We start from the raw sequence: 24112 nt of genomic DNA, 5'->3' as shown, positions 1-24112 counted from the left end.
ACATTCCCAAGAAATTCATAACTAATCTGCATATTTGTGACCAGAAGCACAGCAGGTGGTGGGGCTACAGCGTCATTGAACTCACACAACAAAAATCAAGTGAATGGCTCAGATGTAATTCATGGAAATGGAAAGCTTTCGCTCCCCTGCCAGTTTCTGTCTCCTTCCTTCCTGCAGAGGCAATGCCATACAGTGACTACAGTCCTGAAAACAGTTCCAGTGACTCCAGGCAAAGATGAGATCTTGTTATCTCTGACAACACACTTGCCCCTTGCTAGTGTGGCCATTTGCTGGCAGATGCATTGCCTCTGCCACAAGCCTGTGAAATCCTGGGCCAGGCATTTTTCAGCCTAGTTGAATTTTTCCTTCCTCCAGTAACAACAGCCAGTAATGGGCAACTCAAATTCATCATCCAAAAGTTTGCTAGGGTTGATCTGGCTGTATATAACACAGTGTCACCTTCTGAACCTCTTTCCCCCCTGCCTAAGCACTGCAGCTTGTACTGGGGAGGTAGGCTTAAAGTCTTGTCAGTCGCTCGAAGATGCCTGTAACTAAGGAGGCTGCTCTGCATCAGCACAACCTTTCTGTTGTTTCTGAAACTTCTGCCCTGGGGATTTCTGGAGCAAAGACAGAAATTTGAGAGGAAGCCCAGTCCGAGGAGATTGATTGCTTGGAAAGAAAACAAAAGCAGATGACATCTTCCCTTTCCTCCCTTTCTCCTGTAATGATGCTCTTTTAACTCCTTCATCATCTTATTTAGGTGATATGAATAGAGGAGTACATCTAAGAATGGCAATTGAAATATTTTGAGCTGGGGGTGTTCTTCAGAATGCAGTTGTTTTAAGTGTTGTGCTCAGTGAAGTCCTTGGGCACTTTTGAGGAGTTAGGGAGAAAACAGAAAACAGGGAATAGAAGGCTGTGATACAAAACAGAGAATGGGGAAAATTCAGGCCAAGGGATACTATAGGATTTTTTGGGGAGCATGGTGCATGGACTTAGATCAGGATTAACAAGGTTTAATGTCTCTTAGGAGGCTGTCAGCCCAGAAGTGTCTTACGCTGCTGGCTCTGTCCACAGGCTGTCTCATGCTACTGTGGGCGTATGAGCTTGGGTGTGGTGGTACATGCAGGTTGGCTCCGTGCAGTGCTTCCGCAAACTCGGACACCCACCCTCGCTGTGGAGGTCTCCACATAAAGCCTCCAGGTAGCCCAGCAGGAGCCAGTTCAAATCTGGCAAATTTGCTCTTGGAAGCTGCGTATGGTGTTCTCTTGGCACCAGGCATGAACTAATAAGCCCTCCTGGGTCCAAGCTCATTGTCTTTGTGGTGCAACTAAACAGCAAACAGGTAAGCTACCAGGGAGGGATAGTTGAGAGCTGACTGTGTGAATGTGGAGAAAAGGAGCATTGTTCTGGAATTAGCAGGAGCTTTTTTTGTTGCAATGTCAAATCTTCTGCCATGCTGCAAGAAATTGAAATCTTTTGCAACAGCCCAAATAAACTTTATTTCCGTCCCTTCCTGTGTGTTTTTGTGTTGTGTTTTTTTTATGAACACTTCAGCAGTAACAACTCTGAATTTCAGTGGTTTTTTGGAGCCTTCATAGATATCATAGAGGACAATATAGGCAGTAAATTCTTTAATGCTCTATTAATAAATAGAGTGAGTTTGCTGACTCATTAGCAAAGATACTTTTCTCAGTGTCGATTGGATGCTGGAGGAAAATGGCCGTTTACAAAAGCCTGGGGCTGAATGACTGCTTGCTATTGGAAAGTAACGTTCCTCTTACACCACAACCCTTTTACAGCCCTCCACTTAGGAAAGAACAGAAGTTTCTTCTACTCCAAGGTGTTATTCTGTTTTACCAAGTGCATTTTCTCAGTGATTAATTGAAAAATAAGGCAAGCAGTCCCATGGGAGACTACATTCTTCCTTCTGCTTTTCTGCCTCCATTTGCCTGGACATCTCCTACATCTCTGCCCTCTGTGATTTGTGCTTAATTTTTGTTACATAAAAGCAGAAGAGGATTTTGTAAAACCAAGAAGACTGTGGCTTTCAACAAGTTCTTCAAAGAAGAGTAGTTCCTTTTAATATTTGTTTCCTCGGAAGTTTGTTCTCCATCTTGAGTTGTCCATGTACCATTTGTTATCTTGGATCCTCTGAGTTTGTTTTCATTCTTTCTCTCTTTTTGTTCTCATGGGAAGATGGCTGCACTCTGGATCTTCAAACATGGCTGTCTTGGAAGTGCCGTTGTTCTCAGGGTTTCGTGCAGATATTGAGAGCCTAGAGCAGGTAAGATGTTGTAATGAGAGCGCAAGGCATGGTTTTGGGCCAGGGCTTGGCTCTCTTAATTGGCAAGGATTCCCTATGGGGAGCAATAGGAAGCAAATGCCATTGAATGTTAGTGCACTGTCCAAAAAGATGCAATTAAAATTGGGGGGGAGGCAGGAGATTTCACTTGTCAAAAAATATTTATCTGAAATGAGTAAGCAGATGTTCTGAGCAAGAGTAACGAATTCACTAAACATGGCCAAATGAAGTTTATTACTGAGCACAGTGCATGGTAATTAAACAAGACCCATTTGGAAATGCTGAAGTGAAAATGTGCTCTAACAGGAGCTGTTTATGGCTTCTTAGTGGGCGGTGTTATCTCCAACATCTGGATTCTATTTCTTTGGAGGCTCTGTGTCTTGGAATTTTTTGCCTCCCCCCCCCCCCCCCCCCCCCCCCCCCCCTTCTGGGAGAACATCATGTTTATTGCAAGCCAAACTGAGGTGGACAGAATGTGCGTCTTACCCAGCCAGCCCTCTGGGGGAGATGAACTGTGATCTTTAGCTTTGCTTTATATTTTGTGGAAGCATGACAGTGTATTCACTGGTGGGTTTTATGCTGCAAATAGTTTTTAACGACTATTAAACTAAAGAGGTGTAAAATCTTTGCATCCTTGACAACTGATAAAGAGCTGAAAAGTATTTTGCTTCCAAGAGTTCTCTTCTGTTAATAACTTTATCTTAATTATACTGGGAGCGGGAGGGATTTGGGGAAAGAATTTTGAGCTAGAGTTATAGTGAAGACCAGGCAGTTTAACTTGACATCCTAATTCAAGGAAAAGTGCACATTACTTTGTCTTCTCTAGGATTTCACTTGATTTGCCTAATTTAGAATATAAACATTATTGCATTTTCTTGGAGAAAATGAGACCAATATGTTCCTCTTCAGGGGCTTACAATCCATGTCAAAAGCTGCTATCAGATAGTCTCCTGGGCTGTCACTGAGGCCGGAGAAAATTGTGTATTAGACCCTGAGAAGAGAATTGCATCCTTTCAGTGTAAGGAAGCTGTGCTAGAATACTTTTGTACAGAGATGTGTGTTGATCAGATATGAAATTATTCCTGTGAAGAGAAATATTAAAATTAATTTTTTATCTCTTCACAAGCTGCATGTTGAGAATCCTGTTTTCAAATGCATTGCATGTAAAATGTATCAATTTTTATTTACCTGTTGACCTTTGAGTCTGATTCTCTCTCACGTGCAACTAATGGTGCAACAAACTGAATATGGGTATTCAGATGAGGCAAGACCACCAGTAGGTCATCTCCAGTATCCTTGTGGTAAGAGAAAGGAAGAAAATTAGGTGAGGGGGCCTGTAGTGGGTTTGGTTAGTATTTTATCTCCTCCTGCTGAAGATGCTAGAGTGACAGTTATTTGTACTGCTTTCAAATAAGTTCTCTCTCATAGTAATTTACATAAATAATGGCTGAAAAATTATGGATGGAAAGCTGGCTTAGGAGCAGAGAACTCAAAATGGGACAGGAGAACAACATGATATCTTTATGTTGTTAAACCCATGGAATTTTTTATCGGCAGAGGGAAGGAGCTGAAACAAAGAGTGCAGAGGGGTTTTCATTAGAGAAGAACAGAAAAATGGTTATGTTAAGTAACAAATCCCTGTAGTCCTTATTTTTCCTGATGTGGGCTAAGAAGAAATTACAGAAATAAGAGCTGCCATTGTCCAGGCTGTATGTACTGAGTGAATAACTCCTTTACCGGGACAGAGTTAAGAGTTTCTGGGCTGAGAGTCCTGAGAAGGTCCGATATGCTCGTGTGTTACAAGGAACTACATAGGTTCTGTATTTCAGTCCCGGAGCTGAAAGTTTTTTCTCTTTTGCCAAGCCAGCTGTGCTCTGGTGTGAGACCTGTTTACATGGCTGGGTCAGGCAGGTGTCCCAGATAAAGACTTGTAAACCAAACATGCTTATTTTGTATTTAGTTACTACTAAAAGGCTGCTACATGCAGCAACCTGCTCCTGTGCTGTGTCTGGTTTACACTAACCTGTGCTCAGGGCACGTCGTACATGTTCTAAGTAAGTAGCAGAAACACTAAAGATAATTGTGAATCATACGATTAACATGAAGATATACTGTCTGCAAGGAAACTGATTCTGGTTCCCCAATGAACTGGCTGTATGATGTTTCAAAACACTTTTGTTTGCAGTACGTCTTATTCTCTCTTGTCTACTAATGTTGCCATGGTCCTTGTGCTCTGTGACACCAGCTTGCCTCCAGTGTGTCTCACGGCTTCAGAGATTCTTGTGTCACGTTCAGTGCCATCTTGCTGGTGCCTCAGCACTGCTAGTTCCTTGACTAGGTCAGCACTTGTAAATGAGAAATAAACACTGGGCATATTGAAACTGGAGCAGAGAAATGGGGAGACTTACCCACACAGCTTGTGCATCAGATGCATCAAGTCTGGGAAGCACCATGTGTCAGTTTCATACCATTCTTCTGTCATATCCCCGAGCCTGGCCTGGATGGAAGCAGAGGGTAAAAAAGCAAGCTGCTCTGCTACTGCAGGAGTCTGACTTTCTTAAAGCTGAACGAGCTCTCCAGCACATTAGGCTTTCTGTGGCGCTAAGCAGATCAGTTGGTTGTGCTTTCCCTTGCGGCATCTTGTTGCCTGTCTGAATCTCGTGTTCCTGCCTCTATGGGTAGAGAAGCAACAGAGCCCCAGCGCAGCCCTACCCGTTAGGGTCTCTGAGCTCAGAATATCAGGCAGCTTGTTTTTGGTTTTCCCCCTGTCTTAGTGGGAAAAGGAGCGGATTCTCTTTCATAACTGGTAAGACTGAGCTCCTGCAGCACAGAGCTGCTCCAAGTTAAGTCCTTGCAAATCTCAGAAGGATGTCAGGTACTTCATGTAGCACGTGCTTTTTTAGTACTGGTAAGTTACACAGAAGCTGGTTCAACACCCACTGTTGTGAAAGTTCTTTGGGCAAAAGACTGTGTAGTTGGTGCCTCAGTTTGGCGAGAGGATTCTGTGGTTGGGATTCAGTACTGGGCAGTCTATTTCCATAACCAGAACAGAATTACTTCCTTTGGGCAGTAGGAGACTTTGCTGAAATGGGAAGGATATTGCATCTTCAAGGGGGAATGTCTCCCTGGAAGTGCTGAATTCCATCTTTCTTATTGCAGAAACCCTTTGCATCGGTACAAATGAAATGTAGGGACAAAGCTCAAGTGTATATATCGGTAGGCAGTGAAGACACAGATACAGCCCCAATGATTTATTTGTGGCTGTCAAATGTGTATCCAAATCACGCTGACAAAACCAAAATTCTTCCACTGAAGACCCAGTACTAGTTTTGTTATGTATTTTGGACACCACCTTCAGCAGAGGCAAGTCCTGTCGTTCCCACTGCTGCATTTTCTTGTCACCCTAGCCATTTCCCTCTCCTCCTGGTATGGAGGAGCAGGGCTGTAAATCAGATTTCCTTGTGTGTTGTTTGCCCTCACAAGGGAGCAGTATGTGCATAGCGGACCCACGTGCAGCTCCGGGGCAGCGATGGTTAATGAATGCTCTGTTGCACGTTGAGGGCAGCCCCCCTGTCTGTGCAGCCACAAATCCTTCTAATAATGCTGGGTGTCGACAAGGTCAGGAGGTCACCGCAGGCTGGTATATATCAAGCTTCACCAGAAAAATGCAACTTTAGCTGAGCTGAGCATTTCCCGGTGGCGCCAGCCTCTCCAAGCCCTCATAAAAGGACTGTCTGCAGCCATCTACTGCTGAGTAATAACAGTCACCATCAGGCCCCTAAAATTATAAGGACAAATTAAATTGGCCCTTTCCATATTGTGTGGGACTTAAACACATGTTCCTTTGCTTGTTACAGTAATAGCAGGAAGCTGTGTGCAGGGTTTTACAACTAGAAGCACTATGCTGAAGAAATTCACAGTTAAAGCCGTTGGTAGCAGGTTTGGGCAAACTTCAGTAGAAATGCTTTTTGCTTCATGTCATTCTTTGTAATACATAATAATAACAATAATAATGCTTTATTCTTTCTGCACAGTTTTCATTCTAAGATCCAAAAATACCTTAGGAACATCTTGTGGGGGAAGACATGAAAATGTATCTTCCCTACATCACAAATGGGATTATCTGACAGAGAGATTAAAGTAATAGAACAGTTTGGAGAACAGACTTAAAGCATCAGCTCTGACTGTTACTCCATTCTCCAAACGGGGATTAAAATACAAGTCCTTTTTCACAGAGCATAGTCTTCCCCAGCTTCTGGAGTAAATGTTTTTCACATGATAGATGTGTTCTGAATACGGTTCATCAGGACAGTAATGATTGACTGATCTAGTACATACAGCATGATGGTCATCATAATAATGAGATGTTAGTATTTCAAACAGAAAATCAGAGGAGTAACTCTTTTGGAAACTTTGAAATAAAACTTTGTGGAATTATATCAGATGATAGCATTTATATTTTGGTGGTGGTTCATGAGCATTCTGTACCAGGGAGATAATTACTAGATTCTTTGAGGTGATGCAGTAATTCTATAAATGACAGCGCTCGTACTTTCCTCTGAAGGCTGTGATCATGCTATACATGCAGACCTGCAGTTGGCAGGAGATGAGCTCAAGTATTCTTACAAATAGCTGGGGTACATTAGGGGCAGTAGCACCCCAGATAGAGGAAGTACTGTGTTCTCATACGCAGATTGTCCCAATAAATAAAAAGCATAAAATTAGGTAGTCTGTAGGCATGAGTGGTACAATGCAAATTACAAATCTCTGGGCCTCAGAGGGAGAGAAGATGAGTGGCCGAGGCCTGCCTCACCCCAATTTGTCAAAAAGGAGGGTGCCTAGGGCTCTTTCAAATGGCTGCTCTTTTCGAATGTAAGGGTTAATTTTGCTGGCAGAAGAATGTTTTGGGGTTTTCAGCTGGTGGGAGAAGGGGACCTCTAATACCTGGTGTGATCCAACAGCGTAATTCCCTGGTGGTCTGAAGGAGTGTAAATAAGAGACTTTATTGAGTGTTTTGGGGTCTCTGAGCTCTTGCTTGAGCATTGGTACTGAAAACGAGCTGGGAGCTATTCAATTAGATTATGGATGATGTGTCAGGTGTAGTCTGAGGCATATAAATACACCAGGGACCAGGAAGAACTTTCAACATTATGCACCTTGCAAGCATTCCTCATCAGATCACAGAAAGGAACAGAGATGGCTTTTTCTAAGTTGTGCGACAGCAGCCACAATCCTTTTTGCATTTACCCTCTCTGAAACATCCTTTTCCAGCAGAAGAAATCCCTGACTTTTAGTGTTTGATCAGTTTTCTAAGCAATCTAAAATCTTTCTTATTCTCTGATTTCAACCTGTTTTCTATAAAAAGAGATGAAACTAAACATGTTGATTTTCTTCCCAGTTATTGATGAACAAGCAAATTGGATTAAAAAGATATGAAGTGGATGGAAGAAAAGTCCTTTTTTATTTTGACGAGGTAATGACTTTGTTAACTATAGTTACGTTGGTTTTTAATGAAAGGCAAATGACAAGTGGATCAGGCATAGGCACGGTGTACTGAAGTCAGTGGTCCCTCCATAGATGGGGATTACCATGCAGGTTTAACTGGCCGGTTCATTGAACCTCTTTTGAGGCAGGAAGGATTGTGGGTTTGGTTGGAAATGAAAGCTTAACAGAGGCAGGTGATTAGCTTCAGACCATATAGGACTCCTGGGCAGATATCACCTTAGTTTTTGCCTCAAAATAATCTCACCTTCAGATACAACTAGCATTGCTAAAAAGGCAGAGAAAAAGTGCAGTGTAATTTAGGTCTCACAGCACATACCTGAGTGGAAGATGAGATCTTTCTTGGCTTGGTCATCAGCAGTAAATTCTTAGTTACATTAGATGACAGGAGTGCTGCTAGGTAAGCCAGGGAATACAGCCTGAGTTTCAGGTTTGCCATTGTCGTATGGCAAGTGTGTGCTTTAAAGGCTGGCAAGGTATCATGTTTTAATTCATCCTGTTTGGCTTTTCATTATCTGTCTCTATGCCTGGTATTGGAGGTGTCTGCATTCTCCCCACGTGTCCAGCACAGCATGTTACGTGAGGGGCACGTGCTGTGTTTATTTGTCTCTCTCTTTGCTTCAAGTGCAGTTTTTGTTACACTGAGTCTTTTACACAATTTCTTACAGATTCCCAGCCAGTGCGTGACCTGTGTAAAGTTTCAAGCTTTCAGAGAGCATATAGTTGGGAAAACAGCTCCTGTTCCTATCAAAGTGTATGATTACTATGAGCCAGGTATATGCCTGTTTTCCTTTGATTTTTGCCAGCATTAATGCTCTAGGCATAAAGCTTAGTTGTGATTTCTCATCCTTGCTGGCCTGCAGCTTTCGAAGCAACTCGTTTCTACAACGTGAGTGAAAACAGTCCCTTGGCTCGGGAGCTCTGTGATGGGCCAACATGCAATGAGGTGGAAAGCTCAGCTAGCCAATGGGTTGGTAAGTTGCATCAAAGCCAAGCATATTTTTTGGAAAATGGAGCCCACAGACATACTTTCCAGGAATTCAGAAGTCAGAACTGTATTTAAAAAAAATACTCTTATTCCACTGTCTGTGTTAGTGGAAGTTTTACAAAGGTTTGTGGGATAGTAGTATTGAACTCGTGACAACCGAGCAGACCAATGTAGTCTGCTCTTCAGTCACCGACATGACTACTATTTGCCTCAGAGGCAAGATATAATGGACAGTTCTGGAAGAACCTGCACAAAGTGAGACGAGTTAATAAACATACGGGCTGAAACTCTGTAAAATGCAGTTTGGCTTTCTTTCTCTAAAATATCATGCAATAGAGTTCCACAATTAACTATAGGAAGATTGAACAATTTTATGCATCAGTGAAAGGAATAACTTTCCCCAGAAACGATACGTTCCTTTCTGTCCTCTGTGTCACACAAAACAGTTGCTTTATCCTATATCTGGAACCTGCTGCAATATGGTTCTTCCAGAAAGACAGCCTTATTCCCAGAGCTTTTAATTCTACCAAGTTTGTAAAATCCTGTGAGAAGCCTTAAGGAATTCAACAGGAAAACTGACATCAGTGAAATATTGCCACTCCGTCTTCCCCTTCCCCATGCTATGCAAAAATATTGCTTTGGATGTTTTTGTTTACTTCTCAGGCTTTGTTCACTCTGGACCATGCAATAACATTTTTGGCTGCTTGGAGGATGAGTATTTTGAACAGTGCATGTGTTCGCGAGACTGTGGCTATGATGGGGAGCCTGTATGTGGATCAGATGGACAGATTTACCCGAACCATTGCCAGATGGAAGTAGCATCGTGCAGGAATAATACAAGAATAGAACAGCTGCCCATGTCTCAATGTTCTGCCTGTAGGTTTCGTTCAGTTCCCTTTTCTGTTATGATGGAGATGCGGAACACTACAAATCCTCATCTAAGCAAATGATAATTATGTACATGTGGTACGGAAAAGAGGAGAATTCAGAACCTCCTATGTATTATTTTTTTACTCATGCTACAGGGGACTAAGTTATAAGAGCAGCTGCCTTTTGTGATTAGCTCAGAATAATGGGGTTTCTATTCTCATGAACACATGTTTTACCAATCAGAATGAACTTCAGAGAAAATAGATACTGTTTTATCTGAAGTGAATAATCCTAGATAAAAATGAACATCCATGAAGTGTAGCACTCTTTGGAGATTCTACGTCGGCTTTCACAATGTGCAGTGTAGTAGCTCAGTGAACAGAGTATGCCACCTCTGGAAATGCAGACATTTCTAGAGATTCATTAACAAATTTTATGACCAATGCACTTATTTTTATTTACAGCCAAGAATTTGCCGGAAGAAAGGGAGACACACACCCACACAGCTGAGCAACCCAGTGTTAAACAAAATCCAGAAGGTAATATCATACCTTTGCATTTATCCAAAGCCTTTTTTTTTTTGTCAAGGTTGTAGCCTATCCTGTCACTGTATTAAAGTATAATGGCTCTCAAGCATGTTCAAACAAAGATGCTGAACTTCATCTTTCAGAAAAGACAGAACGGTCAGAAATCAGAAAAAAATGAAGATGTCAAGGAGAAACTGTTCAACTACAGACTAGCTCTTTTAGTCCTTTTCCTTCCGGGAAATGTTGTGTGGTACCTGCTCTATTCAGTGCACATGCAAGATTTAATAAGTGGTTCATAGAGGTGGGCAAGTTGACCCTCTTATTTTCTCAGCCTTTGTATGTTTGAACAACACATGCTCTGTGATCTTTTCTTCAATATTAAGCTGGAAAGATCACATTTAAAACCAGGCTGATGTAATGAGTTTCAACAAACAGCTGAACAGGGCATGGCAACAGACCAAACCGCTGCAAGAACTAGAATCCAGGTGGATTAACTTTTTCTTTAGCAGTTCTGTACAAAAAATGAGCTGGCAGTCTTGATTCTTTCAGAGCTGCTGTTTGGAATAAAAGGCCTTAGTGAGCAAAAACGTTAAGGTCAGTAGATGGAGCAGCCAGGAATGTGGCTGCTCATTTTATTTGGTGCTCATATCCATACACTTTTTTCCAAGACTTCATGTTGAACTTGCTCATGGCTCACAATAAATCTCACCAAGAAGCAGTGGAGTGTCAATAGAATAGTTTGTTTCATGCTGTTTCTAGTAAATAAACTGGACGAGATTTTTCCTGGCTGCTTTCCACTCATTAATTTTCCTCTGGCCTCTAACTCTCCTAACAGATCAGTAAAACAAGTTAATTCTTCAAGAGAAGACTCTGTGCCTTCTCATGTCCTTCTTGTGCACCAGAGTTCGGGCTAGCGTGTGTCCAACATGAGAGACACCATCCTGTTCTTTCCCCTTCCTCTGCTCTGCAAAAGCTGATGGATAGTTTTCTTTACTAAGGTGTGAAAGTATAGTGAATATTCCATTATGATCTTTTGTATAGGTCATTCAATATGACAGTGTTTAATGTCTTTCCTGTTTTCCCTCCCTTTTTTATATATGTGTGTGTGTATGTACCAGATAGCTGTCTGTTGAAAAAACTGGGATAAATGCTTGTTGCCTTTTATTCTGTGCAAACGCTATGTACTCAGCATGGAAACTGTTTGCAATCCGAACCCTTTAAAGCAGCATTCACAAACTGCTCTTTAGGGTACCGCTGGTATGCGAGGCCATACTAAGTGTTTTGCTGCTGGTCTACAAAATGGGACAGCAATTGCATTATTTTCAAATAAAAATTCGGTAGTAAAAATTATTACCTGGGGAAAAAATTGTGGAACTTGATGGTAGGCCACAATAAAAAAAAAAATCAGAACAGCGTTTCTGAAATAATCTGCATTAAAGTGGCTAAGAAAAATAACCCTCTTGTTTCTGTTCTAAACAGACAAAAGCAGTGTTCGCTCAGTAAGCTGAAGTGGAAATTCTGATTTTTATTTTTTGTGTATGTGGTATTTTTATTCAGATTTTAGATTTAAGAAACCTCTATGCCCTAATGACATGTTTGTCAAAGCACAAGCATTTAGAGCTGCCTTTGTTCTAGGATCTGGGAGTGTTCAAGTTGAGAGTCTCCTGGAGGTGAGATACTCTTCTGAACTGAGCTGTCTGAGCAGCCATGGCAGAGTGAGCATTCAAAAATAAAAATTACTAAATCCTGCATCAGGAAAAGCACCCAGCATGTGATTTTCATTAATCCTCTGGGCTTCTCTCAGGTCAGCCACACGGTACATGAATCAAAGGTTAACAAGTGAATGAATCCTTCCTCATACACAGGTCTTATTTGGACTCACTGGTTTGTTAGCATTGAAGCATGTGATTGGGTTAAGTCTGCTCAGGTGCTCTGGGTTTCTAGTGAAAGTTCTGATGAGCCGTGTCTAAATCTGTGATTTCCTAAAGGGATGCAAAACTCCAGGAACCAAATCAAGATTAGGGCACCTTGGTGAAACTGCCTCACTGTGTTAATCTTCAGGAAACACCATTTTCTCAGAGAACTGCATGGTGTTGATATTGTCTGAAATCCTTCTGTATCTGCTGTATGACTTGTGCAGGCTCAGCTTGGTTTGATTGATGCTTTCGTTGTTAGCTCTTGTCTATGTTACCCCAGCGATGGAAACAATGAGAGCCCGTTTCCTTCCAGCAAACCGTGGGGAACTTCATAATGTGTTTGGGTTCACTCTTTCAAACACAGACTTGCAGTGTAGTTCCACATACACCAGTGAGTTTGCTAGAATAAACAACAGCTTTTGAGTTATGCTAGTCAAGCTAAGCAGTTGTATATAGACGGTCCTGCAAAACCAGGATGCAGTGCTTCTTCCAGCTCCTAGCTATTGTCAAAATATTTTAAAATGTCTTTCAAAAGTCTGCAGCAGATGTTGCAGCAAGTGAGGCAGAATGGCTGATCTTAAAACCGTAGTCTGTTGTTGTACAGATGGGTAAATCCTCTTGGCATGGTTAGAAATACCCTCTTGATTGGGAGGGAAGTGTGCAGGGTGACAGGGCTCATCTGGAACAGCTCATGTCTGAATCCCCTTCCTCAGCTGCACTTTTTCACAGGTGGATCACTGAGACTCAGGGGTTTGTGACGAGTAGCATGGACCCACCTCTGGCTCTAAGCACTGAAGCTCTGCTAGTATGCTTTCACAGCCTGTTGCAGTTGTATTTGTTTGGACTGAAAGCTCCTGGAGCAGGATTTTGGTTGCTACCTGGAGTATCGGTACCTCGAGTGCCTTTCTGACTGTGGCTTTCCTAAGATCATTGTCGGGCTAGGCTATGAAAATATGGGTGGGTTTCAGAGCCTTGGGGATCCTCAGTAGCTCTTATACCATCTCTCTGATGTAGTACTTTGATTGCTTCTGTAGATCACAAACACACTTCTGAAACTGCTTGAATCTTTTCTGCCGAAAGCGCTAAGTGTATAGCCACTGACATTGGAAGACAGTGTGTTGCTATCATGGTAATGTGATTCTGCAGGTATTTGATGGAAAAGCAATATCCAAGTGTGTGGCAACAGCACTCGGTGGTGTTGGTGCTGCTGTGGTGCTACACTCTGCGCTGCTCTGAGCAGGCAGCCCACCCAGCCTTGTGCTGTCTGACCCCCCAGCCTTCTCACAGTGGCTGGAGCTGTGTTATTTGTACAGTTCTGTTCTAGCAAGTAAAGAGACCAGTAGCTGGAAGAAAATTCTAGGAGGCATTGTGATACCTTTATTTAGTGGTGGGGTTTTCATTTTTTTGTTGGTTTTTTTTTTTAAACCCATCACTAGCTCCTAACAGGAACACCAGAGTGAACTCTGCTTCCAGGTGGAGTCATCTCACAGTGCTCCCTGGCAGGAGCATTATTGACAGGACCGCTGTTCTTCTAAGATTGATTGAACTGGCGGTGGGCCATTTTTCCTTTCACCCCATCAATGTTCAGCAAACATTGGCTTAGGCACAAACATTTGGAGGTGGGGGAGGGGTTTGTATGCAACAGGAAATGTCGGCCTTTCGTCTTTGCTTTGACTCCAGTGCTGCGTTCCGGGGAAGAGTAAAGTCTGTGATGTTAACTGTGTCCCTGGTGGACAGCAATCATCCATTCATAGAATGAGCTCACAACCTGGCAAGTTCTCACATGGAGAAGGCCAAGAAGAAGTGAACGCAGAGACCAACTGCTTTCAGGCAAGTCTTCCCTTGCCTGGGGCTGAGCCTTGTTGCTGGGAGGATGTGGGAGGCAACAGGGAAAAGCCTTCAGATACTTTATTTCTAGAAACCAAACATTTTCAAAGGCCTTGATGAGTCTTCTTAAATAAAGCCAACTTTGCAATGGGGGGAGGGAGGAGGGGGACTTTTCCTCCCTGCAACAACTGGTTCAGTGATTGCTTCGATGTGGATTAGAGCCGTGTATACAGAAAGCACAGGGAAGATGGACATCAGAGCTGACTCGAGGAACAGTTTAGAAAATAGGGACCTATTGATACTCCTAGAAGTTTTATCTTGCAGTTTTGCCCTCTGGACAGTGAGCAGTCACCCACCACAGAGAGGCACAGCCTGTTCCGAGTGGGATACGTACTGTGTGAGTGACCTCCCAATGTCTTAGTATAGACTGGAGTGAATGCAAGGAGGGTAAATACATGTTTCTGCCCGTGGTGTGTCTCTATCTTACGTGACAGAAGTTTCTCAGTGGTATGTGGCGGTACTGAAGCAGATGTATCTCAACTACTGCTAGTTCAGGCTGAGGGAGAAGCAAATGGCTTTGACATAAGCTCCTGGCCTGTTGTGCTAAAATCTTCATTCATGTTGGTCTGAAAAGAAATCTAGCTGCTTACACTGATCTTTTTCATGACATGCACCAAGTAAACTGCTCCTTCTTGTCTGCCTTCTAGCTTTGTAACTAACTTTTAAAAAACAGTGATTAAAAGAGTGTACACGTTACACATCTTTGTATGGATTGGTTTCTCCTTAACTGAGGTACTTGGCTTAGACCTAGTCAAAGGAGAGAGATGTATTTTCAGGGTACAGAGTAACTCATCTGTGACATTGGGCATTCCCAAAGATACCTCTTACTTTTATCTTCCTATATGCAGGTCTCAGGGTGAACAGGTTTGTTCCTAACTTAAGCACCTCAGATAATTAGATACTGTAAAATGAGGCTTTGTGGTTGGTTTTTTTTTTCCAATTACATGGCCCTCTTTCTTTTTCTTCCTTTCAAATTTTCTTCCTTCAAATATGATCCCTTTCAAATTTTTTTTCCAGTGCCCAGGTCTCAGACTGGGAAGCTGAAAATTCTGATTTACCGCAGCTTTTCTCCTCACATGCGAATCTAAGCAGGCGTGTGCTGGTCCACTGACATGTGTAGCCTCCTTTACTCATGTAAGGCACTCATTTGGCCCTTGATTTGCCTTCCTGATTAAAAATCCTTTCCTCTTCTTATATCATTCTCCTTCTCTGTGATGCAATATGTGATGCCGAAATGCAGTTTCTTTGGCTGAAGCACAACCTGAGACTCTGTTGTTTCCTTTCCAGCAGAGGAAGGCCCTCCACTACAGACAGATCTGTCTTATTACTCCTATGAATATGACCCAGACCCCTATGCATCGGAAGCTGATGTTTTTGAGATTGTGGCAGAACTGACAACAGCAAGCACATTAAAAGAAGTTGACAAGATTCAGGAAGTAGTGACCACGGTAGAATGGTGAGCTGGAAAGCAGGGGATCATAAATCTGGTTTGAGAGTTGATATATAATGTAATAATTCATGTGTTGGGTCAGATGTATTCAGTTCCTCAAAAAAGCTGTTCTTACAACTGACTTGCTAACCTCTTTAGCAAGGAATCTTGACAGGGCAGCATATAAAAGTCTTGGCGACCTGAATGGCTCCATCCCTAGCAGAATAAAAAGTGACCTTTTAAGCTTTTATCTGCCCAGCTTCAGTGATGTTTCACAAATACATGTAATGAGAAAGTGACTTTTATTCATTATCTTCTCTTTTCAACAGAAATATATAATTTAAATAAAGAGAAGAGGCTCAGAATCAACTCCTGTATGAGTTTGTTCCTACAGACGACCTGCTGCAGAACAGAAACCGAATGATGACTACTTCCTGATGCACTCAGAACTGTAGGCTTTGCTGCCCCGTGGGGGGGATCTGGAGCACTAAGGGGGACACTCAGCATTATTTTTCTGTCCGTTTTCCTGCCTTTTGTGCATCCTCTTTGGAGTTCTTCCAAGGATGGGAGACCAATATGCTGTGCCCTCTAGGTGAGGAAAAATAGGGGCTGGAATTCAAACCTATAGACCATTTCAAAGTGTTTTCTCTACTATCAGGATACCGCAAATGCTATTTCCTAGCTACATTTAGAAGCTAAGTCCAGGCCTTGTGCTTAGCTGAACTGCTGTTTGAGAAAAGATGGCTGAGAAGTTTTCTCTCAAATTATTATAATAAAAATCAGTGTGTTTTGCCAATTATAACATAGCAGGAGGCTAATCATCTTCCCCAGCCTGTAAGTCTACCGCACCCACAACAACATCCCACAAGAGAAAAACTTCCCTAGTGGCTCCATGTTCAGGGAAGTTGCTGGCAGGTACATTTTACAGGAGAAAACCGAAATTCCAATGTCAGGGCTGAAAGGCTTGATTGTCTACCATATGACTGCAGGCTTCGGGTGGGAGTTTGCCAGCCATAGCAGTGACAAGGATTAGGTGGGTGTGCCCGCTTTGTGTTGCACCATGGGCTGGATCAGGGCTGCTTGCAGCCTTCTCAGCCCTTTTCCTCCTTTGAACCCCAGCATGAAAATAAAGCTGACTCTAGGCACCGTCCTTTGAAATGCTTGCCTGACTTCACCCATCGCTTGTACTCTGCTCCCACTAGGTTCCCCATACAGTGGTTGTTCTGGATATAGGAATCTATGCGTAGGCCCTGTGTCTGCTGGCCAGTACAAATCGCTGGTGTCACACACAGGCTGGGCTCCCTTAGACTGGCCTGCCCCAAGCAATGTGGTAAAGCTAAAAACAAAAGCTTTGTGTTTCCAAAAGTGCAGGACCCAAGATTTTTTGGTTTCCCTTCCTGCCTGGAGCAGCATTGCTCTCTTTGGAGGAGTTACATGCGATTGCCTGTTGCAAAATAGTCTTAATATTTTATCTTCCCACTTCTATTGTTACCAGGACCAAGAGTGGGGTGGAAGCTCCTTTTGAGGGTGTTTATTGGTGAATGGAAACAGGAAAAAGCTCAGCTCCATTCATTTTTAGGGCTTGTTTACACAGGAACCATGACAAGAATATATCCCAGTATAGACATTCCATTCCAAAATGAAGGCAATTTTATTCCAGAAAAATGTCCACAAGGGGACAAAACAGGAGGTACCCCAGAAGCTGGGCATATGTAGTTTCCAGTCCTTTTTGTCTGGGGCCAGATATTTGCAGAATGTAGTTGACATGATGAAAGTCTGGGTCTTGAAGTTCCCAGAAATTTCAGAAGTGCTTTGTTGGCAAGTTTCCAGGCCTTCCTTCATGGCTGCTTTGAGCTCTCCTCACAAATCTTGACGTGGCTGCTGCCCATATGTACCCATTGCTTCTCAGCAGAGGCTTTTGCCACGTGTCTTCAGTGTGCATGAACAGACCATGTCCTCACTGTGTCCACGCAGCACAGCGGAAGCACTGGCGGCTGCATTCCTGTCTGGCAGGTATATAAATGCCTTTAAACTAAATTTGATCTCCTGTAAGCAACTGGCCTGGCAGACACTGGCTATTGTGTACACACACAGGACTGAGTCAATATTTGTCCCCTGGGTAAATAACAGAGCTAGTGTGAGCTGCAACAAGAGTTTGGGGTTTGGGTTTTTTTTCTTTTCTAAATATCAAAGCTGCACAATACAAACCCTGCTGTTTGCTGCTTCCAGCCGCAGCTGTTTAATGCTTTGAGTCTGGGAGAATGAGACATTTAGTCACTCTGATAATGCCTGTGACTAGCTTCCCACAAAAATGGGACCTATGTTCTGGATTATTCAGTCTCCTGTCCTCGGTCCCTTTCTGACTTGACTTTCCTTGTCTCATCCATTGTATGCTTCTGGATAGATACTTGAAGTCACTTTTGATTGCTTGGTCCTTTCATAGATCGTTGGGCAGTCAGACAGCATCACCACCGGGGACAAGGAGATGAAGGTAGGGAGTTTCGGCCAAGTATTAAAACTGACTTTCTTCACTTTCCTCAGGCTCTGGTACATGTAACGTACTAATTCAAGATGCAGGCATCTCTCCATTGCTGCCAGCTAAATAATTCCTCTTGGTGGTGCCAGCCCATCAATCACAGCCTTGTTCTGTGGGGTCTGTGTGTCGGTGCGCTCACCTGTTTGAGGCAGAGCGGTCTTGCTTCTGTTTTACAATCAGAGGAAAAGCCAGAGGGACCCGGGCCCTCTGAAGGCAAAGGTAGAGCAGCCTTAGCGTCCCTAAACAGAGACAGTTAGGACAGGACAGTGCGTGTGAGGTAGTGTGCCAGGGTTTCTGGATCCTGGAGCCCGACCTCACCTTGAATGCTTCTTCACAGCTTTGGCACTTTCAGGGAAATCACTAGTCTGTCTGCTCTTGGCAGCCTCTGCCTCCCCCCAGTCTTGCCATACCAGACTAGCTCCTTTCTGTAGTTAAAATAAGTCATTTTATTTAAGTAACTGAATTAGGAACCTGGGATTACCCAGCTGTGGTTGCCTTTTTCTCCCTCTTCTCCCCCCCAGCTGATGGTCCCTCTGTCCATAGCTTTGCCCTGTCCCAGATTTGTTTTCGTGTTTCTTGTAATCATCGTTAATGCTTATCTAGGAGGAAAAAAAATTCCTAGATTATTTTTCCTCCGTTCTTCAAAATCCTACTTGGAATACAGAAACTCTTTAGGACTAGGTCCGTGAGAACCACTGGATACAGCTTAGCCTTATTAGACTCAGTGGTATTCATAGGCTTTGGCCCAGTTCTGACTCTGAAGCTTATCAGTCATGCTCCCATCCCTGAGAACACAAGGATGTATCGGCACTGAAAACTCAGGCTCCAATTTTGTGAACACTGGCCAGCCATAGTTTGGAGGGAAGGGAATGATTTTTTTAATTATTTTTTTTAACAGAGGAAGAGACCGATTCAGTGGTGGAAAGCTATAAGGACAGCAGACCTGCTGCTGCTTTGGGCTTTAAATTGTTTCTGGCTTAGAGACGTTTGGCCCTCTGTCAGAGGGATGCTTCTCCTTTGCTTTTTCTGATGGTCCCTCATTGTAAAAGAAGAGTGCCCATGGGTTTGTAAGACACAGAGTACTTACATCAAGTTACGTTACTGAGTAGCAGGAGCAGTGCTAGTTATCAGTGATTTTTGCTTGCAATCCTTTCAATGAAATTAATATTTATATATTTTTAACTGTACATTATGCAGAGTAATCATTACCATGGTATTTATTTTAAAGCAATAGTTCCCTTGTTCTTTCTTGTTCCAAGTGTTTTGGTCTTGCCTCATTCCCTCCTCCTTAATCAGCCTCAGTAGAAAACAAATACGAGAAGAATGTTCAGTTTGCTTGAAGAACATCATTGAAACAACAGCACTTGCCTTGATGACATTGAATCTTGACATTTAATGCACAATAACCTGGTTTTCATTATTGCGAATAGATCACCTCTTTAGAAAACCTCAGCTCAGATTGAGTTTTGGGGTTTTTTTTTAGTACTTGCTATTTCTGAGTGACAATAGCCCTGGCTACAGCAGGTCTCCAGTGTTCAGTAGCTGGCACATCCTCTGCACATGCAGTGCTGCACTCACGGGAGATAGGCTCTAATTTTTCACCTGCATTTTGCCCCCGCACATACATGTACATGCAAACATTTCCATGACCATTTTTGTTTTATTCACACAAATCTTAGCAAGTCTGAGTCCGGAAAAGGGTTTGTTTTAGATTCTGATAAATATTTTATTAAAAACTGATTTTAAGACAATCTTGTCTGCCTCTTCTTACTCACACTGTAGGCTGTAAGTATGTTTGATCACAGGTTAGTGAGGACAGAAGTCGTGCCTGCAAGTAAAACTAAAGAATTCAGGAAACCTCTAAGGAGGTTTGTTGCTCATTTTTTACCTTGCTGCTTACTGGGATAACGCCCTAGATGAGCTGGCTGTTTTTTGTCAAATTTGCAACAGGTTCCAATAAGCAGCAAGCTTGGTCATGTGTTTCAGGGGACAGCTCTTGATTGTGTGTGACATTACACAGAAGCAGCGTGGAGTTCTAGAGCAAGGGTTTTCTCAATTCCTGCTTTAATTCCCTTCAAGATACATAATGATTTTTTTAAAAAAATATATCCAGTAATACAATCTTTGCCCCAAAGGAATTACAGATGCCAAGGGTCATTTGCAAAAATAAGGATGAGTGAATGAGATTTGTGCACTTGTTACCAGCAATGGCCTGACATCACTATCGTGCTGCAAGAGCATCTTTGGTAGAAAAGCCAGTGCTCTACATTCTCTTGACAGCGTATTTTAGTTTAGGAGAGTACCTTTCATGTTGGTACTTCCTAGTACTTTTGAAAAGTTTACGAATTTGGTTTTGCAAGTGCCTGTTGGTTTTCAGTTTTAGGTAAAGGCAATATACATTTAAGGACAGCAAGCAAGTCAGTAGCAGAGAAAGAAACAGAACACAGATAGCAATCAGCTTGCAAGATGCATGAGGAAAACCAGACATAGGTGTATCAGTAAGAGCATCCCTGGCAATAAGTGACCAGGTGACAAGTTGCATGCAGTGTCCCAGTAACAGATCTCCACATGTTCAGCACTCCGCATCTTGTCTGGACTCCACACCTCTCACAGAACCCTGTGGGCCAGGTTTATTCAGTCTTAGCTATGCAGACAGGAGAAAGGACTTGTCTCCTGGGAAATACCACTTGCTGCTCTGGGATACCAGTGTTGTCTTCATCTCATCCCCACTGGATGTTGTGAGTGCCTTGGGAGCAGGGAGCTGGGCTGGAGGCTTATACCAGTGAATCTTTGGAACTTTTCTGAGGCAGTGTTTCCTTGGAAGTTTTTAGGGATGTAGTGTTTTGTTTCCTGTGACTGAAGAATCTTCTTCTCACCTTCTCCCGGAAGTCTTCAGAAACATAGTAGTAGACAAAGGGATCAGCGCAGCTGTTAAAGGTACTGATGGCCAGGCTTACCATGTAGCTGATATACAGGTCGCCATACAGTTTGGAGTTATAGCTGGAGTAATGAACAAGGAGCAGAACATTGCTGGGTGTGTAGAAGGCCACCAGCGTGAACAGCACAAGAGCTGTGAGCTTCATAGAGTAGGAGTATCGCTTCCCACTGTCCAGGAGGGCTCGCAATACTGAGCAGTAGCTGAACAGCATCACCACCAGAGGAACGAGGAAAGCACAGGTAATCAGGCAGGTAAAGTAGTAGAAGTAATACCCGTCATCCTCGTGCCTGGGGAGAACATCATGGCAGAGAGTGATGTCTACCCCATACAGGGGATACGACTGCTGCTGCAGAGTCAGGGGCAGGGTGAGGATGGCAGCACAGAGCCAGATGGCAGTGCAGGTGCAGGCAGCAAAGGCAGGGGTGCGGAAAGAACGTGAAAAGAAAGGATGCACCACAGCCAGATACCGGTCGACACTGATGCATGTGAGCAGCAGCACTGAGCAGTACATGTTCCCGTAGAAGAAAGCTGTGGTGAGCCGGCATAGGCCTTCCCCAAAGGGCCAGTTGTTCCCCAGAAAATAGTAGAAAATCTTGAAGGGCAGCACCAATACAAGCAGAAGGTCTGCTGCAGCCAAGTTCATCAGAAAGACAGTGGAGGTGAGCTTCTCAGCCCTGGTGGCCAGCACCCACAGGGCTAGCGCATTTGAAGGCAGCCCCACCAGGAAGACGAGGGTGTAGAGGCAGGGGATGAGCCGCACTGTGACCACGCTGCTCAGCTGAGAGCATGTGGCCTCGTGTACCAACAGGTAGGTGACATTGTTTATGGTTGCCTTTTCCCCAGGGATGGCTCGAGGACACGGTGTGATCTCCGATGTTGTTACCTGCTCGTTGGTGCTGTTCTGAGAGTAGTCTGTCAGAAAACACAGTCTGTTACTTGCTGTTTGCGCAGTTACCCTTGCACTTTGCAGAGCAGGCTGCATACATAATGCTTTACCCCAAAGGCTACGGTTTTGCATTTTATGCTGTCGTCCCTAGAAGTGGGAGTATTCTGTAAAATGCTGTTGGTGCAATGGGCGGAAAAAGCCGGCTAATGGAATTAGGTCTGCAGGAGTAACCATCAGCAACCTTACTGAAAATGTACACAATTCCTCTGTCGTGTGGTTTCCCGCAGCTCACAAACAATTGCCAGGCTGTACAACTATCAGCGGGCCTGGGAAACCAGTAAAGCAATTCGTCTGCCCAGCTTTCCAAAGAATCCCAAGATCTGGGGCCACTCCAGGGTAAAGTCATGGCTGTGGGTGTCTAGCTTTTAGCTATGGGTTTTTGGTTTCAAGTTCTGTTTTACTTCTCTAATTTTTCTTTCTCTTTCTAGTTTCTTCCACACCAGTTTATTTTTCTTCTGTATCAGCTTCTGTCACCTCCTGCTTCAACTAGAGTATGCACAAAGCTCAATTAGAGCATGCTCCCATGCGAACTCATTAAAAAATATTCTAGGGAACTTATAAAGGTACCACTTATTCAGTACTTTTAAGAAACAGCAGCTTTTCAGCCATAGGTACGTACTCACCATCGTAGTCCGGAGAGGCCAGGCAGAGTCCCCAAAAGGCACAGCACAGCACAAGCCTGTGTGACAGCCATCCCTTGCTGAGGGTCTCCATGCCAGTGCAGGATCCGATAGGGCGCTGCTGTGTGGGAAAGGCCGTATTAGTGACCCTGCTTACGCATTTCCTTCTGTTAGTCCTTAACTCACGGAAGCACCAGGCTTATCCCGTGAAGGATGAGGCGTATGGGGGGCTGTCACGACATGCGCAAGTATGCCTGGCTTAAGCAAAGACTTGACTCCAATGTCAGACACGGGACTGGGAGGGGCGTATGCATCCAGATCCAAAGTATAATGGGGCTGTACTTCATCGCAGAGCTAGATGATGGCTCAAGTGACTCATTTGGGCCTCCTTCCTGCTCCAGAATATTCCTGGAAATAACAAGTGTGGTCAGATTTGATGTAGTCTGAATTTGGTTTAGTGTAAACTGAACCCACGCACCTCTGACCTCTTCTGTCAGACATCCTTCCACCCAACAGAGACACAAGTGGCTCTGTGTGGGATCCGAGGTCTTTCCCCACACCCTCATTCAGAATGCTTTCTGGTGCAAGTTGAGAAGATCTCACCCCCCCGCAGAAACATAAATGAAGTGCAAGAGGGCTGCAGATCCAGACAAACCTCCCCTGCTCCCAGGGATTACACCGGGCTCTTGCAGCCTCACGTTGTGGCAACTAAAGGTTTTTACTGTCTGCCTTGCCGCCCCCAGTCAGGCCGGGCATTTCAGTTCTGTTTATATCTGCTCCTGCTCCCTGGCTAAACAGGAGACAAAGCTCCTGCACCTTCCTTCTTGATCTCACTGCAGAGGTTGACTAAAAGTCCTGTGGGTTGGAGCTATTGCATTTGAAAGGATCAGCAGTAGCACCAGCCCGGAGCACCATAACACACCATCAATAAGGGGCAAGGTCTTACGGCTTGATGGAGACACGGTGCTTCCGCTGATAAACTGCCAGGAACAGGGAGAGCAGCTCCATCCAGCAGGAAAGGGGCCTGACAGGGGTGTGCAGGAAGCCTCTGCTGTTGAGTAGATAATGGTGTGTTTCAGCCACTCTTGCCCAAGAAGAGCTGTGTTTTTCCAGAGATGTGCAGTCTCCACCCAGCAAATCCCCAAGAGGGTTGAGCACTCTGTGTTAGGTAATGGTTTGGAGCAGCAGCGTACTGCTGCCGCATACCTGCTGGTTGGATGGAGAGGACGGCACGTGTAATGTTGTAAGAGGGACTGGCAGATGTTACCTGAACCTTTAAGACCCTTTGCTGCTTGGTCCCCCCTTCTCTAACTCCTTGAGAGTCCCTTCCGTGCTTTGCCTTGCACAGCATGGCTGGGGAAGCCCCAACTTCTCTCCCATTGCCTGTGTCAGAGCCCCAGCATGGCCACTTCCCAGTGTCGCCCAGTGGGTAGGCCAGTGGGGCAAGAGATCGTAGCTTGAGAGCTTGCTGGATTTTAGGCTTTTGCTCTCCAGTCTCCTGCCTGGTTCTGCAGGGGAGTAAAGACAGAAGCTGGAGTCCAGGCAGTAGGAACTGTAAATTTGGTTTGGCAACCTGAGGAGTAGTTCATTTCTTTCTCCTCAGCTTATGAATGGTCTCTTCTGTGAAGACTGCAAATCTGAGCCTGGC

The 24112-nt window shown here is 43.9% G+C and overlaps 2 protein-coding genes across 6 annotated transcripts in view; one reads left to right on the top strand and one right to left on the bottom strand.

Moving 5' to 3' along the window:
• Positions 1 to 16582, top strand: part of CPAMD8 (C3 and PZP like alpha-2-macroglobulin domain containing 8) — a 54441-nt gene extending 37859 nt beyond the window's left edge. For 4 of the 5 annotated variants that reach the window (XM_037386738.1, XM_037386737.1, XM_037386740.1 and 1 more), the window contains 8 exons: positions 2200 to 2287; positions 7704 to 7778; positions 8476 to 8581; positions 8671 to 8781; positions 9459 to 9671; positions 10130 to 10204; positions 15283 to 15451; positions 15754 to 16582. In XM_037386738.1, coding sequence (XP_037242635.1) covers positions 2200 to 2287; positions 7704 to 7778; positions 8476 to 8581; positions 8671 to 8781; positions 9459 to 9671; positions 10130 to 10204; positions 15283 to 15451; position 15754 — 838 coding nt within the window. In that variant the 3' untranslated portion in view covers positions 15755 to 16582. The remainder of the gene's footprint in view (positions 1 to 2199; positions 2288 to 7703; positions 7779 to 8475; positions 8582 to 8670; positions 8782 to 9458; positions 9672 to 10129; positions 10205 to 15282; positions 15452 to 15753) is intronic. The other variant, XM_037386739.1, reaches the window with a different exon arrangement.
• A 3079-nt stretch (positions 16583 to 19661) lies between these two features.
• F2RL3 (F2R like thrombin or trypsin receptor 3) lies at positions 19662 to 23096 on the bottom strand. Its single transcript, XM_037386745.1, has 2 exons — positions 22468 to 23096; positions 19662 to 21810 (listed from the first exon to the last, which is right to left on the bottom strand). The coding sequence occupies exons 1-2, from the start codon at positions 22556 to 22558 to the stop codon at positions 20735 to 20737; spliced, it is 1167 nt and encodes a 388-aa protein (XP_037242642.1). The 5' UTR covers positions 22559 to 23096; the 3' UTR covers positions 19662 to 20734.
• Positions 23097 to 24112: the final 1016 nt, after the last annotated feature.

This window comes from Falco rusticolus, chromosome 4, assembly GCF_015220075.1.
Source record: "Falco rusticolus isolate bFalRus1 chromosome 4, bFalRus1.pri, whole genome shotgun sequence".
Classification (NCBI taxonomy): Eukaryota; Metazoa; Chordata; class Aves; order Falconiformes; family Falconidae; genus Falco; species Falco rusticolus.
The sequence above is the reverse complement of the archived record's forward strand: the minus strand, read 5'-3'. Positions and strand labels throughout refer to the sequence as shown.

Excerpts from the sequence above, each read along its gene's own strand:
- F2RL3 (XM_037386745.1), bottom strand. The coding sequence starts at position 22,558 with ATGGAGACCCTCAGCAAGGGATGGCTGTCACACAGGCTTGTGCTGTGC. Across the intron at positions 21,811-22,467 it reads GGCCTCTCCGGACTACGATG|ACTACTCTCAGAACAGCACC; the intron begins GTGAGTACGTAC and ends GTTTTCTGACAG.